Raw genomic sequence first — 15425 nt, 5'->3', positions numbered from 1 at the left:
TCACGCAAATTAAAACGACTGAAAATCTGAATAAGAACCAAATCATAACTTTATGCATTTGTGATGATGTTAATGGTCCTTCAGCCTACTGTTTTCAGGTGGATGGTGCTAAGGTTTTCTATATCGTTGGTGTAGGTAGGAACATGTGCCTTGTGTATAAATCAGTGTCGGGTTTTTTTTTGTCAGATTGGTGGAAGCTTTCAAGCTCCAGGAACAACTTAAAGTGCCCGTGAAGGACTTAGCCCAAGAAGTAAAGAGGAAGGTAGGTGGGGGGCTGAGTGTTACTCTACACACCCCACGGGTCGGTGCCAGACACGCTGTTCCTCTCCTTCTCGTTCCAGCTGTGCTTTGCACTGAGCGTCCTGGGAGACCCATCGGTGGTGCTTCTGGATGAGCCATCCACAGGGGTGGACCCCGAGGGGCAACAGCAAATGTGGTGAGGGACATCAGATTACGTAGTATGAGTCTGGAGTTAATATTTTTTCTACATTTGCTCTATTTATCTTTGATGCTCACATCGTCTATTATTTAATTCAGTGAAACTTAATGTAGTATTCAAAATTCCCCATGGAAGGAAAACTAGACACGTTAAGAATCGAATAGAATCTTGAATGTCTTCGCTTGGATTTTCTTTTTCTTACTCTTCTTCCTCTGCCTCTTTTTTCTTTTATTTTTCAGTTGTTGAAAATCCTACAATGTGATGTTTCTCTGTACTCCAGCCTTTTTAAACAAACATTGTTTTACTCACTATTTCCCAACTTTTCATGCTATGAAGCCAATGAATGTTGTAATATAATTACATAATGCAGTACAATTTTTATTCTTTCTCTCCAGAGCAAAGATTTTTTTTTCTTGTGGCTGAATACGGAATTTTCTATTTAGTCTTCCTATTTCTTTCTGTTCATCTATTTTCCCAAATTAGTTTTTCTTCTTTTAAAATTTATTTATTTACTTACTTTATTTATTTATGTATGTATGTATGTATGTATGTATTTATTTATTTAAATTTAAATCCAAGTTAGTTAATATACTGTGTAGTAATCTTGGCTGCAGGAGTAGAACCCAGTGATTCGTCTCTTACATATCCAAGTTACTTTCTAAATGTGAACAATCCCATCCTTTATCTGTAGGCAGGCAATTCAGACCATTGTTAAAAACACAGAGAAGGGTGTTCTCCTGACCACCCACTCCATGGCGGAGGCTGAGGCTGTGTGTGACCGCGTGGCCATCATGGTGTCCGGAAAACTGAGGTGGGTACCCATCCTTGACCACACTCGGCCCCCAAGTTCCTCAGGGAGAATTGCAGTTCACTGTGACAGCTTGTATTCTTCAGCAACTTGATCTATGATCGAATATCTTTTGATCTATGATCGAATATCTACCTCTGCATTTGCAGTTGAGGAAGAAATTAAAAGATAAGTGTTTTGTTTTTTTTTTCCTTCAACTCTTTTTTTTGTCTTCCCTGGATTAGGTGTATTGGTTCCATTCAAAATCTGAAAAGCAAGTTTGGTAAAGATTATATTCTAGAAGTAAAAATAAAGGACCCCACTCAGGTGGAACCTGTCCACACGGAGATTCTGAAGCTTTTTCCGCAGGCTGCTCGGCAGGAAAGGTAAAGGATGTTTTTGGCTCGGGTGGCAAGTGTATAGGTTTTCCACTACACATAATTTAGTCTAGAATGAGTCTGGAGAGGAAGAGAAAGGCAGAGCTGGCTTGTTTGTTACAAAACAAGTTGTTTGGAGGTCACTTGGATATATAGAAAAAAGAGCAATTGAAAAGCTATTTTCAGTGGATGTTTCATATCTCAGAAAAGGTGGATGGGGTGTGTGTGTGTGCATATGCATGGATGTGTAAATTATGCAATGGTTTGAAAAATAGGAACAGAGAATGGACTAAACCATGAATTTAATGTTTTTTAATAGACAATAAAAATTATGTGTCAACCTATGTAGCATTTTACTGAATATAAAATTGTGTCTAGAGCTCCAATAACACACACATACATATTCTTGAGAAAGATTGAGTCAATCCTAAATTAATTAATTATAGGACATTTAATCCTCCCTATGGTTCTTTGAAATTTGTGTGTGGTCAGCTATGAGTTACAAGCAAGGATAACCAAACCCATGTGAATAGCAGAATGAAGCAGAGTTGAATTGAAAGATGTACAGTGTTGGGGTGCCTGGGTGGCTCAGTCAATTGAGCATCTGACTCTTGATTTCAGCTCAGGTCATGATCCCATGGTTCATAGGATAGAGCCCTGCAGTGGACTCTGTACTGACAGCCAGAGGTCTGCTTAGGATTCTATCTCTCCCTCTCTCTCTGCCCCTCTCCTTCTGGCACTCTCTCCTTATCTCTCAAGATAAATAAATAAGCATTAAAAAAAGAAAGATTTACAGGGTTTTTTAAATATATTTATTCTGTTAATTTCTTAAAAATAATACTTACTGAATACCTACTATATGCTGGAGACCATGTATCGAGTAGTCAATAAATAGAGAAGAGTCTTATGGTGCTTACCATCTTTGGGGGACGAGGATATTAAGCAAATGAAGATACAAAGAAATAAGGAAATGACATTAAGGTAGGACTTTAAAACTGAGCAGAGTTTGGCTGCTGAAGAATGGGGAGAAGAGAACACAGAATGTGTAAAGAACTTAAGTCAAGAATGAACTTTATACCTGCAGAGCGGGGGAAAAAGCTCATATCGTTGATGTGTAAAGGGTGGCATCTCCAAGTGGAGATGCCAAAATGCTGAGATGTAGCCCTGTGGCTCAGAAGAAAAGTGAAAGGTCATTGAGAGATTTGGTCTGGCAATCATCAATGATGGACATTTTTACTATATAGAAGACCATTAAGTTAGGAGAATGGGTGAAGTCAACAGGGGACATAGAAAAGGGAGAAGGTCTAGGATGAAACACCAGGAACTCTCTGTGTTGAGATTGGATTGAGGAAGAAAAGCTGGTGGGGAAACTACCACCACCACCACAACAGCTATTATGACAAATTATTAAAGTGTGTCTAAAACAGCACTATCTTACCAAATTTCTGCAATGATGGAAATGCCCATATCTGTGCTGTCCAAAATGGTAGCCAATACCCATATGTGGCTATGGAGCACTTCACACATGGCTAGTGTGACCAAGGGATTGAATTTTACACATTATTTATTTTAATTAATTTAAATTTAAAAAATCCTTGATGTTTATTTGTTTTTGAGAGAGAGAGAGACAGAGTGTGAGCAGGGGAGGGGCAGAGAGAGAGAGGGAGACAGAGAATCTGAAGCAGGCTCCAGGCTCTGAACCGTCAGCACAGAGCCCGATGTGGGGCTCATGAACTGTGAGATCACAACCTGATCCGAAATCAGAGGTTCAACCAACTGAGCCACCCAGGCACCTCAATTTAAATTTAAGGGGCGCCTGGGTGGTGCAGTCGGTTAAGCGTCCGACTTCAGCCAGGTCACAATCTCGCGGTCCGTGAGTTCGAGCCCCACGTCAGGCTCTGGGCTGATGGCTCGGAGCCTGGAGCCTGTTTCCGATTCTGTGTCTCCCTCTCTCTCTGCCCCTCCCCCATTCATGCTTTGTCTCTCTCTGTCCCAAAAATAAATAAATGTTGAAAAAAAATAATTTAAATTTAAATACTACATGTGGCTAGTAGCTAAGATATTAAATAGAACAGGTCTAGAAAGTTAGAAAGAAAGTCACAGATATTGGTTGTTTAAGAAGCTGAGAGAGAGTGTGTGTTAGTTTTAAGGAGGATGTCTACAACTGCATTTAATGCTTTTGAGAAGTCTAAAAAATAAGAACTAAAGAATGTTCACTGGATTGTACCACATGAAGGTCATGGATGAACTTATTTGGGAAAGGGGAAGCTGGAGGTCAAGAAAAAAAGTTTTTTAATAGGAGATAGTTTGGCGGGTTTCAATATTATAAGAGAGATTGGAAATTAAATGCAGGGGGGAAAGTTTTATGAAAAGTTTCCAGGGAGCATGTTCAGGTATTGGCATTAATACGGTAAGAAAGACGGCACAGGCTGAGTATGAAAGATTCTTTATCAGAGATATTTTTCAGTATTTATCTTGAACATTAAATTTAGAGCAACCAGATTTTGGTTGTGACCAGATTTTTATGACTAAAGATAAGTTATTCGGCTCAGATTCATGCACTGTCAAATTAAACTACTTAGACTTTTACTCAAAGAAAACTTTGAAAATTTATTTTGGCCATCAATTTCTCCCCACTGTTATAACACTGTGATAAGTGGGACTCTTTTCTTCCCTCAGATATTCCTCCATGATGGCATATAAACTACCTGTGGAAGCCGTTCGCCCTCTGTCTCAGGCCTTTTTCAAATTAGAGGCAGGTAAGTTTAGACATACTTAGACTTTATCGTGCGTATTTTTACATGGAATATATACTATATGAGTTCAAGTGGAAAGATCATATAATCAGCCAAAACTTAGACAACCTCCACTGGACTAGTCTTACAAACCCTGACGGAAATGCAGTGGTGGCTCTAGAATCAGGTTTACTCCCCCTGATTTTTCCTCTGCTAACAAGGTAACTCAGCTGCCGGGAGACCAGAATGTTCTCTCCTGGTTCCATTGCATAGTATTGGAGGATAATTATCAACATGTCCCAGAGAATACTGAGGGAACCTTGCATCTTGCATCTCCATGTTTAGCATAGTCAGAGGGGTAGGGTAGCAAGAATGTGGAGACAACGAGAGGAGGCTCAAATGAAGGTCCGAGAAGGACAGTACACAGGGCTGCGATGTGACAAGTTAGGATCAGTGGGGGGAAGGGGGGGAGGGGTTGAACTGGTTCTAGAGACACTGACTAGAGGTCACACTGGCTATTGATGAGGCCTTGATGTGTAGAAATATGGGATTCACTCAAATGGTACCTGCATGCAGGGTACTCCTCCGTAGATTCTTATAAATATAGAGACCCAACAATACCCAACAGTCGATTTGGAGTCCAATAATACATATGTAGGAATCAAAAGGCAAAATACCAAAATAGGACGCGAGGAGCTCTTCGAAGAAAAAGTCTGTGGCAATTTATGTATTCATGCATTACTCTTCTTTGTTGGGTCATATCGACATTTTTCTTTAAGTTAACCTTCCAAAAAATTTAATGACTTGGCCTGTATCTTCAAGTGTCTCATGGACCTGAGGTTACTGCTTATATTGTGTACTTTGAAAACACTTTTGGTGAAAAACATGTAAGCCACTGATGTCAGTCCCTTTGAAATGCAGTGAAACAGACCTTCGACCTGGAAGAATACAGCCTCTCTCAGGCTACCTTGGAACAGGTGAGCTTTCTTTAAACCAGGGAGCATCATCTGGGAGCCTTTGTGTGAAACTCTGTGTGTATCCATCTTGCAGAAACACCCTGACATGTGTGTTTCCTTATTTTTTTTCTCCCACGTAGGTATTCTTAGAACTCTCTAAAGAACAGGAACTGGGAAATCTTGATGATGAAGTTGATACAACAGTTAGATGGAAACTCCTCCCACAAGAAGAGCCTTAAAACCCCGAGTCTCCTAATGTTAGGTTTTAGGTCCTACTACATTATTAGTTTCCAGAATTCTAGAACGATCTGCCGTATTACCACAGGTAACAAACAAACAAACAAAAACATTCAGTAGTTTAAACAACCAATAATGATTAAGAATTTAAATGGCTTTCAACATTCTAGAATGGAGGGGAGAAGCAAAGATAGGGAAAGATAGTGAGTGTAACATAATCAGACATTATACTAATCACTAGTAAGACCTATTTTGTGCTCAATATTAATTCAAAAATCATAATGTTAGTCCACTTTTTTATTATTTCCAATAAGGCTGGATGCTGAACACATTTTATGAATAAAACATTGTATTTTTGAACCTGAACTTTAAATATATCAGCATTATTTACTCAGATACCAACTTAATGTAATATTGACCATAAGATGATCTAATAAGTTGGTGGATAAAATGACACAGTATAACCTTTAGATATAATTAAATTTTCTGATTATAACATAAGGATATGTTCATGTAAGGAGATATAGAAATTATATCGACGAAGATAATAGTAATCTATAGTAAAACACCAGCATAAATATTTTAGCTACCTATCATCAATGTTCTTTTCATGAGTACCTTCTCAAAGTTGACATCAGTGGGCATGGTGATTTCCTATGTTTTTCCACTTCACGGTTCATGAACATTTCCCATATCATTGTAATGCCTTTGGGTTATGAAATGGCTGCATTGGATTCCTTTGATGTACTATCATGGTTTTACTTAACTTTTTTTACTATTATCTGACATTTTTGGTTACATGCTAGTTTATCTTTTATAAATAAAGCTGTGACGAACTTCTCTTCAGTCTTCTCTTATTACAGTCTTGGGTAAGTAGTTCCAATATCAACAAATAGCTCTCTGCTCTATGAAATCTGGGTAACTTTGTTCTCTGACCAACAGAAAAGTTCAGTACCTATCCTAAGCTTCTGAAACCCCCACAGGACCTTTTAATGTCACGCTCATCCCTGACTCTGACTTCCTTCATCTGCTGAATTCCTGTTGTCTGGTCTGTGGTTTGTGTCAGTTCCTTAACCTTCACCTTGGCCTTGACTTAAAGGTAGAACTTGGCCCCTTACCTTGATTCCTACAAACAGCCATTCCACGGGTCATTTATAAAAGAGGCACATCCTCCTACCTTGTAGGAGTGCCTAAAATTAAATTAGAATGCATACAAATTTGGCATTTTTTCTGTAATGTTCTAGTTTTCTTAAAACGGAAATTCCATTCAATTCGTTGCATCATTAAAACCAACAAAGAAATATATTTATGATTTCAGTAGATGAGTCATTTTCTATCCCTAGATTACCACACCTCTTCAGTTGCTTTAGTTCAATGGTTCTCAACTGGGGGCAGTCACCCCTGTCCCCCCCACCACACACACACACACACACACACACACACACACACACGGGACAATTGGCATTATTTGGAGTTGTTTTTGATGATCTCAACAGGGGGTTGCTACTGGCATCCAGGGGATAGAGGCTAGGGATGCTGCTAAACATCCTACAATCCACAGGACGGCTTTCCACGAAAAAGAATTATCCAGCTCAAAATGTCACTAGTGCCCATACTGAGACTCTAATTCTGCCTAACCCTGTGAGCTAATCCTCTAGGTCTGATTATTCACCACCCAGCATCTGAGACTGTCTCACGTCCCTATGTCATCTGTGATCCTCCAGGGAATTTTTTTTTGTATGAGTCTTTTCTTCCAGGTCCTAATGGCTCATCCAGAGAAAAAGGTGGTACTTTCGGGTTTGCTTCATATCTGGGATGGATTATCACAATTGGTCAAAAAGAGAAGCTTGGTAAAAAAATAACACCTTCCACTTTCTACCCATGTCCTTACTCTGGTCAAACAGTGATTTACTTTGACCAAAAAGGATACAGCAAGGTTCTGTGATGTCTTCTGATGCACCTGTTTGGCAGTGGGTGCTGCTAGCTATCAGATGAAAGTACTTCCTCTAACAAACCTTCTTTAGCTGCTTTGAATAGGCAGGCATTCTGGACTTTAACTTTGTAAATTTCCTGCTTCTATAGGTGAAAATCATTCAAGTGTAGTATGTTTCATTCCTTAAAGTTTTGCTTTGCAGTCATTGCTCGTAACTTCAACTTCTCTGGCCACATGCTGTGACTACCAGGAAAACATAGTTTTGGAATGGGTAGGACCTCTCAATGCTTTCCAGCCATAGTGTCTTAACTAATCACAAAAGGTCCACATTGTTGGTGATTTCCTATTGCACAAAGCCTCGTTCCTGGTAGTGATTTCTGTATTCCTTGGATTTTCCAGCTTGTAAGAAATGGAATCACGTACCTTAATCCAGGTAATGAGGGGCTTGTTGTAGTCCCGGCCTATCCAAGAAGAAAGAGAGTTCTGAAAGAGACAGCTTGAAGGTTACTGTGGATTCAAGACAACCACAGGACTCTTTAGAAGAGTGTATTGTATTAGCTAAACCAGAAAAATACATATAAGAGTGGAGACTGTGGATTTTACTCTACCCATGATACTCAGCTTCTTGCTCAGCTCTGCCTTTCCTGAAATATGGGCTTCTTCCCCCAGTTAGTTTTCTCAACTACTTCTGCGTACTTAAAGCTGTGGCTTACCTCTATCTTTAACTTATCCCATGGCCTCCATTGTCCTTCCTACCTCATTGCCTTTCTCTGTGCATCTGTTTGACTTCATCTGTATTGCCCGGCTCCATTTCTGAAGAATCAAAGCTTGTGATTGGCTTTGTCTCTATTTGAGCTGAGCTGTTTATAACCAACAACACATAGGCTGAATGTGCTATCGTCTGGCACCCATGATACAAATTATGGTCAACTTTACATTAAGAACAGCCTGGGCCCTCATCCCTCAGGAAGGCAGTTTTCAAGAAGCAGCAAGAAGCTGGTAAGTACGATGCTTGGCACATTCCATAAAACTGATAGAGTTTAACCCATACACAGAATTCATGTCTTTTAACACCGATTCTCCTCACATTGAAAATGCCTTGGAAGATCTGGCAGGATTACTCTGGATTAGGTTAAAAATACCAATGGTTACTGGGCACCTGGGTGGCTCAGTCAGTTGAGCACCAGACTCCTGATTTTGGCTCAGGTCATGATCCCAGGGTTGTGGGATCAAGCCCTGTGTTGGGCTCTGCGCTGAGTGTGGAGTCTGCTTAAGATTCTCTCTCTCTCCCTCCCACCCTTCCCCCTCCCCCACTTGGGCACTCTCTCTCAAATAATAATAATTTTAAAAATACCAATGATTGCAAGTAACACAAATGGGCATTTATTGCCCAGAAATTTTCCATGTTTCCATTCACTTGATCTTTTAAAAATATGGTAAAATAGGGGCCCCTGGGTGGCTCAGCCGGCTAAGCATTTGACTCCTGACTTTGGCTCAGATCATGATCTCACACTTTGTGAGTTCAAGCCCTGCATTGGACTCTGCACTGACAATGCAGAGCCTACTTGGGATTCAATCTCTCTCTCTCTCTCTCTCTGCCCCTCCTGCACACTCTCTCTCCCCCTCTCAAAGTAAATAAACTTAAAAAAAAAATGCTGTAAAGTAAATATATGTAAACACATGTATAACATAAAATTTGCTTGAAATAAACTAGATATAAATATTGTATGAATATGAACACTTATATGAAATATCTACAGTAGGAAAATTCATGGAAACCGAAAGTAGATTAGAGGTCGTCAGGAGCTGAGAGAGAGGGTGAATGAAGGATATTGTGTAATAGTTATAAATTCCTGTTTAGGGTAATGAAAAAGTTTCAGAATTAGATAGTAATGATGGTTGCAAAGTATTATGAATGCAATTAATGTCACTGAATTTTATATTTCAAAATGGTTAAAATGGCAAGTTCAATCCATTTAATTTTTAAAAGTATAATTTAAGGGGTGCCTGGGTGGCTCAGTCAGTTAAGCATCCGACTTCAGCTCAGTTCATGATCTTGCAGTCCGTGAGTTCGAGCCCCGCCTCGGGCCCTGTGCTGACAGTTCAGAGCCTGGAGCCTGGAGCCTGCTTCGGATTCTGTGTCTCCCTCTCTCTCTGCCCCTCCCCCGCTCATGTTCTGTCTCTCTCACTCTGAAATGAATAAATGTTAAAAAAAATTTTTTTAAGTATAATTTAAAGTAATTTTCACATAGTACCTGTTATTTGAAAGAAAATCATACTATGTTTACATGTCTAGAATATAAAAGATTTTTCCAGCTAGGCTAATACATTCTTGTATCATTCACGCATATTCACACCACAGGTAATATTATACCTACTGTTTCGTATTTGTCTTATTTAATAACATACTATGAGCATCAGACTTTCCCAGTTTATTATATATTTATGTCATTTGTTTGCAGTCTATGTATTATTTTAATGTTTGAATGTACCAAAAAAGTTATAGTTGAAAAATCAATGGAGAGATACATAGATGGGGGCACCTGGGTGGTTCAGTCCGTTAAGCATCTGACTTTGGCTCAGGTCACGATCTCACAGTTTGAGGGTTTGAGCCCCGGTTCGGGCTCTGTGCTGACAGCTCACAGCTGGAGCCGGCTTCAGAGTCTCTCTTTCTCTCTCTCTGTGTCCCTCCCCTGCTCGCGCTCTGTCTCTCCCTGTCTCTTAAAAATAAATAAACTTAGGGAAAAAAAAGTAACTTTGGACTTTGCTCCTGGACTGGTGCAAGAGGCATACAGGCTGGCCTTTTCAGATCTAGAATAATTGTGCTGTCATATTAATGAAAAGATTAAGAATAACCTCCATCATTAGGAAACTGTGGCCAAGAACCTACCTTGAAGACGATGTTAAATGAAATAGGAGAGGACATCATTGTAACAAATGGGCTAATAAATAACTTGGAATTGGCAACTCCATGTCAAGAACAAACTGACAGTTCGTGGAAGGGGCTCTGTGAATCCCCTGAAGAAGATTATAAAGATGTGGAACATCTCAAAAAAAAAAAAAAAAAATAGGCGTCCCCATTTGCCTCAAGTAACATACCTAGAGCTGTATTAAGAGATCAAATCTTGACCATGAAGAAACAAAGTTGAGACACCTACAGCCACAAAGAAGCCCCCAAATGAACAAAGGAACGAAAACAGGAAGATTAAAGAAATGCCATGAATGACTCCTGATGAGTTCAGTGGTACTCCTAAGTATATGAAATCTCACTTAACCGACTGTTAAATGCATGATGTTCTTAAAGAAATCAACAAGGCAGCTGCCAGTAAACACGGGATGCTACACCAACCCCCAAAATCTATGAGTTCTGTGGCCATAAATCGACCACAGATTTATTGACGAAGAAACAAAAGATGCCAAGGTCATTATTTTATAGCGGAAGCTGACATAAAGGAGTCCATAACTTTGAAATCTTACCCAAGGGTTAATGTGATACTGAATATTTGACAAAATTGCCAGAGGCTATCGGAGATTGAGGGGGCGACTTTACCCATTATGTTATAACCTAAGACCCTTGTGAACTTTGGAATGGGCCAACAGTAGGGTTTCTGTTGAGAGGCTATTCCTATAATTTTTTTTTATTTTTTTAAAGTTTATTTATTTATTTTTGGGAGAGAGAGAGAGAGAGAGAGCGAGCAGGGGAAGGGCAGAGAGAGCGAGTGAGAGGGAGAATCCCGAGCAATCCTGATCTGGTAGCACAGAGCCCGACGTGGGGTTCTCTATAATTTCTTTATATACATATTCTCTTGAGCGGTTTAATTTTATTTTTTCTTGTTTCTTCTCAAAATAAAACATTTTGGAATGAAATATGTACATTTAAACATTTAGTTCATTTCGGCAAATATTTAAGCACCTACCATATGAGCCTTTGCGGTAAATACAGAATGCAACTAAAAAAAAACGTCATGTCTAGCTTTTGTGTTTAGCGGACAATGCTGCAGACCCCATAAGGGAGGTACAGACGTAGTAACAGAAGGAAAAGGTCAAGAAAATAAGGTCAAGGATACCCAGGCCCTTTGGAATTAAAGGTCACTAGTGTCTAAATTCCATCAACGGCATTTTGGTCTACAGGCAAACTTCCTAGAAACTGGAATTGGGGCCAGTTCATTCATCTAATTATTGTACATTCCCTTTTGACGTTAGGGTAGACCTTACCTGAAATGCATTCAGTGTAAACGAGTCGGTAAACCTCAATCTATAATGAAATTGTACTAAAAGTGTCCTGAGACGGAAAAAGATAACATGTGTGAGCAGGATGGTAGTGGTGGTGGGCATGGAAAATGAGTGCTTGGATTATAAGAATTCAGCCATGTTTCTCCTCTGCATGTGGGGACACTGGTCCATGTCTGCACCATCTACTCTGCAGGTTTATCTCAAGAGCAGAGAGGGGAAAAAAAAAAAAGTCTCACCAGGCCCCGTGGCCTGGTTAACACTGTCAATGTGACGATCACACAGTACGTTAGGGGCACCACCATGCACAAAAGGTTACAAAAAAGGTAACATTGACCGAATCAGTCGCCACGAGGGTCCACCAACAACCCACCACTGTGCTACACGATCTAGACCCCTGCAATACGCGCCATTAGTGGAAAACATCATCAGTCAGATGAGAAGAATTGGACTTCGGAACAGACTGAACCTTAGTAGAATCATCAGCGAAGTTTTCTAAAGACAGAAACACAGCGAACTTCAGAAACAGGAAGACCTTAAAATACTATTTCGGATTTTGCTTTAGTTACATTTGGGAGTGCTCGCTGAGCTTCTGGCTTTCCTTTTTCTAAGGACAGCTTTATCTCTTTTTGGCAGCTCCTGGGGAGATGGGGGTGCCTCTAGCAGCCGCAGCTACGTCATGGGATTCCAAACTAGCGATTGCAACAGATGAGCCAGAGCAATACCAAATCCAGCCAGGGACCATTTGAGTTCCGTCCCAGAGGTCTGAGCAAGACCAGACATGGCTGGCGCCTGGCGCCTCTCTATGGAGAGGTCCACAAACTCTTGGTGCTGAGATTTTGTTCTAGAGTAATGCTGGTCTCATCCCAGTAGCGGATTCTAGCCACTCTGCCCACAAAATGGGTATTTGTATGTGTATTGGGTACACGTACACAATGGGTACTTTTGTGTACACAATGGTTATTTCTTCACAAAGCAAATGATCAACATAGAGAAACTAATAAGAAGAAAACATGCAAAAGGAGAAGAAATGGAAAGCTAAAATTACTGGGGTGCCTGGGTGGCTCACTCGCTTAAGTGTCTGACTCTTGATCTCAGCTCAGGTCATGCTCTCATGCTTCATGAGTTTGAGCTCCGCATGGGGCTCTGTGCTGATAGGGCAGAGTCTGCTTCGGATTCTCTGTCTCCTCCTCTCTCTGCCTTTCCCTCTAGTTCTCTCTCTCTCTCTCTCTCTCTCTCTCTCTCTCTCTCTCTCTAAAAAAAAAAAAAAAATAAACTTAAAAAAAAAAAAAAGAAAGCTAAAAGTACTGCTGTAGCTAAAATTCCAGAGAACTTGTAGTTCAAGTTTACCTGAAAGTTTTCTTTACTTAGAAAATGAATCATGAACTACATATGTTTTTGTTTTGTTTTGTGTGTGTGTGTGTGTGTGTGTGTGTGTGTTTACCTCAATAAAGCTTTGTTATCATCTTAGACAGCCAAGCTTCCCCAAGTTCACAACCTTTCAGGACACACTGATTCAGCTCTCTGCCATGGATTTGAAAGTATAATCTGGGAGCTAATGGACCAAATAAAGTTGACAAGAAAGAAGAGGCATCTACCATCTCCTCTTAGGAAGCTAGAGCCTTTCAAGAGAAAGGCTTACATTGGTCAATAGCCACTCCCATATATACACCATCAAGGCCTGATCCTCTCACCCTTCATCATAATTGCCTGGAAAAACCACAATCTTGGTTTTAAACCTGTATTAGGGAGACGAACATTGGTGGAGAGTACACAGGAACAAAATAACTAGTCTCACTTTAAATGAATGGCTACAACCTGTCTTCGAGCGGAGCCTTAGTTCTACCGGGCAACTGAACTTCATCCCCCTAATCTGTTCACTCTTGAACTGGGTTGGAGGACTAATTAACCTACTTGTCATGTCTTCTTGCTTCTCAGACTCTGACATCTCTCTCTCTCTCCCCGCTCTTACTTTCAGCAGAAGACCTTGCTTCCCACTTGACTATTGACGTGTAAACAATTAGAAGAGTGTTTTCACGAGCTTTTGCAATCTCAGCAACCAACCAGGTTTCAATGTACCCCATATACTCTTTCTTCTCATTACTGTGAATGAACAACATTCCTACATAAGGCCAGTATTCGCACCTGTCCACGTGATGCCATCGTCATCCCCCTCCCCTGCTTATGAACACACTGTCAAATGCCTGCCCCTTGCCTGCATTATCTGTAAGATCATGGCCCGTAAGGACCGCTTCTTAAATGAAATGGGAGGATTTCTCGTGACCAAGAGTTGAGAAGGACAGTAATCCCGATAACTTTAGGCTCCCACAGCAAACTCTGAGAAAACCAATGGCATAGTACCCATGTGAAAATCACCAGCATTCTCTGCTCCTGTGCCAATCTGTCTCTGTTCTTAACTAGCAATTAAAGCTCTGCAACATTATAGACACCTCTAAGATTCCATTAACAGAGACTGAAGAAATGTATAGGTTGGTGGGAGGTTCTGCCTCTTCTTCCACAAAATATTGTGTACAGTCAGTAGATAATTAGTACTGGCAACTTATTTATAAACACTTCTGAGACCCAACTCTTGCTGTTTTCTTAAAATTGTCTTATTTTTTTAATGTTTATTTTCTTTATTTTTAAGAGAGAGAAGGAGAGTGAGTGGGACAGGGGCAGAGATAGAGGGAGAGACGGAGAGAGGATGCCAAACAGACTCTGTGCTGACACCAATGTAGGTCTGTATCTCAAGATCATGAGATCATGACCTGAGATGACATCAAGAATTGGACACTTAAACAACTGAGCTACCCAGGCGCCCTCAAATAATCTTATTTTTAATGGAAGTACATCTTTTAGTTCAGCCAATTCTCGCTGAGATCTTTATTCCATGCACATTTAGCTGAGTATAGAATTTGAGGTTGACCATTCATTTTCTCTCAGCACTTTGACAACATTATTCCATTGTTTTATGGCATCCTTTGGCTAACTGTTGATCTTTAACTGATAACTTGTCTTTTCTACTTTATTGTTTTTGAGTATTTCTTTCTCTCCATTTTCTTTCATGTTTTGAAAGCTCACTGCAAAATAGTTGTTGGATTTTTGTTTTTAACTCTTCACAGGACACATTATATATTTTTTTTAATCTGAGGGCTCATATCATCAATTCTGGAAAGTGTTCATCCATCTTCTCTCCTATTTATTCTCTTTCTTTTCCTTATTATAAAATGCCTATTAGACATGTCTTTCATGTCTTTTAATTTGTTTTCAGTATTTGTCCATTTTGTTCTGTCTTTGCACTAAACTTTATAAAATTTCTTCAGATATATTTCTGGTTTATGAATTGTCTCCTCAGCCGTGCCTGATCTGATATAAAACTTACCATTATGTTTTTAATCTTAACTTTTATTAATCCTTTTAAATATCTATAAGTTCTAATGGGCTGTTTTCCTATTAGTCTTCCTTGTCATTGCTTCCTATTTTAACTATCTCACATTTCTTTTTTAATACTTTAAATATATATTTTATAGACTCTGTCATAATTTTTATTATCTTCAGTTATTACGGTTGTTAATAGTAAACCCCTCCCCCCTTTTTTTCTGGCCTGCTGATTTTCTTTCATGGTGGACTTTTGATTATGGGCTTAGCTGCTAGGAGGAACCTTTCTTTAACGATACTGGTTTGTGCCCTGAATCCTGGACATATCTCTATAGAATTGTTTGCATCTTCTC

At 39.8% G+C, this 15425-nt stretch overlaps 1 protein-coding gene and 1 pseudogene across 4 annotated transcripts in view; both read left to right on the top strand.

The window, feature by feature from the left end:
• The window catches only part of ABCA10 (ATP binding cassette subfamily A member 10), a 68604-nt gene extending 62232 nt beyond the window's left edge, over window positions 1-6372 (top strand). For all 4 annotated transcript variants that reach the window (XM_040452222.1, XM_040452220.1, XM_040452221.1 and 1 more), the window contains 7 exons: window positions 187-262; window positions 342-436; window positions 1131-1250; window positions 1472-1612; window positions 4283-4362; window positions 5260-5315; window positions 5435-6372. In XM_040452222.1, the coding sequence (XP_040308156.1) occupies window positions 187-262; window positions 342-436; window positions 1131-1250; window positions 1472-1612; window positions 4283-4362; window positions 5260-5315; window positions 5435-5533 (667 nt within the window). In that variant the 3' untranslated portion in view covers window positions 5534-6372. The remainder of the gene's footprint in view (window positions 1-186; window positions 263-341; window positions 437-1130; window positions 1251-1471; window positions 1613-4282; window positions 4363-5259; window positions 5316-5434) is intronic.
• Window positions 6373-7294: 922 nt separating this feature from the next.
• LOC121015235 (spindle and kinetochore-associated protein 1-like) lies at window positions 7295-11176 on the top strand (annotated as a pseudogene).
• Window positions 11177-15425: the final 4249 nt, after the last annotated feature.

This window comes from Herpailurus yagouaroundi, unplaced genomic scaffold (genome assembly GCF_014898765.1).
Source record: "Herpailurus yagouaroundi ecotype Mexico unplaced genomic scaffold, PumYag 206, whole genome shotgun sequence".
Taxonomy (NCBI): Eukaryota; Metazoa; Chordata; class Mammalia; order Carnivora; family Felidae; genus Herpailurus; species Herpailurus yagouaroundi.
The sequence above is the reverse complement of the archived record's forward strand: the minus strand, read 5'-3'. Positions and strand labels throughout refer to the sequence as shown.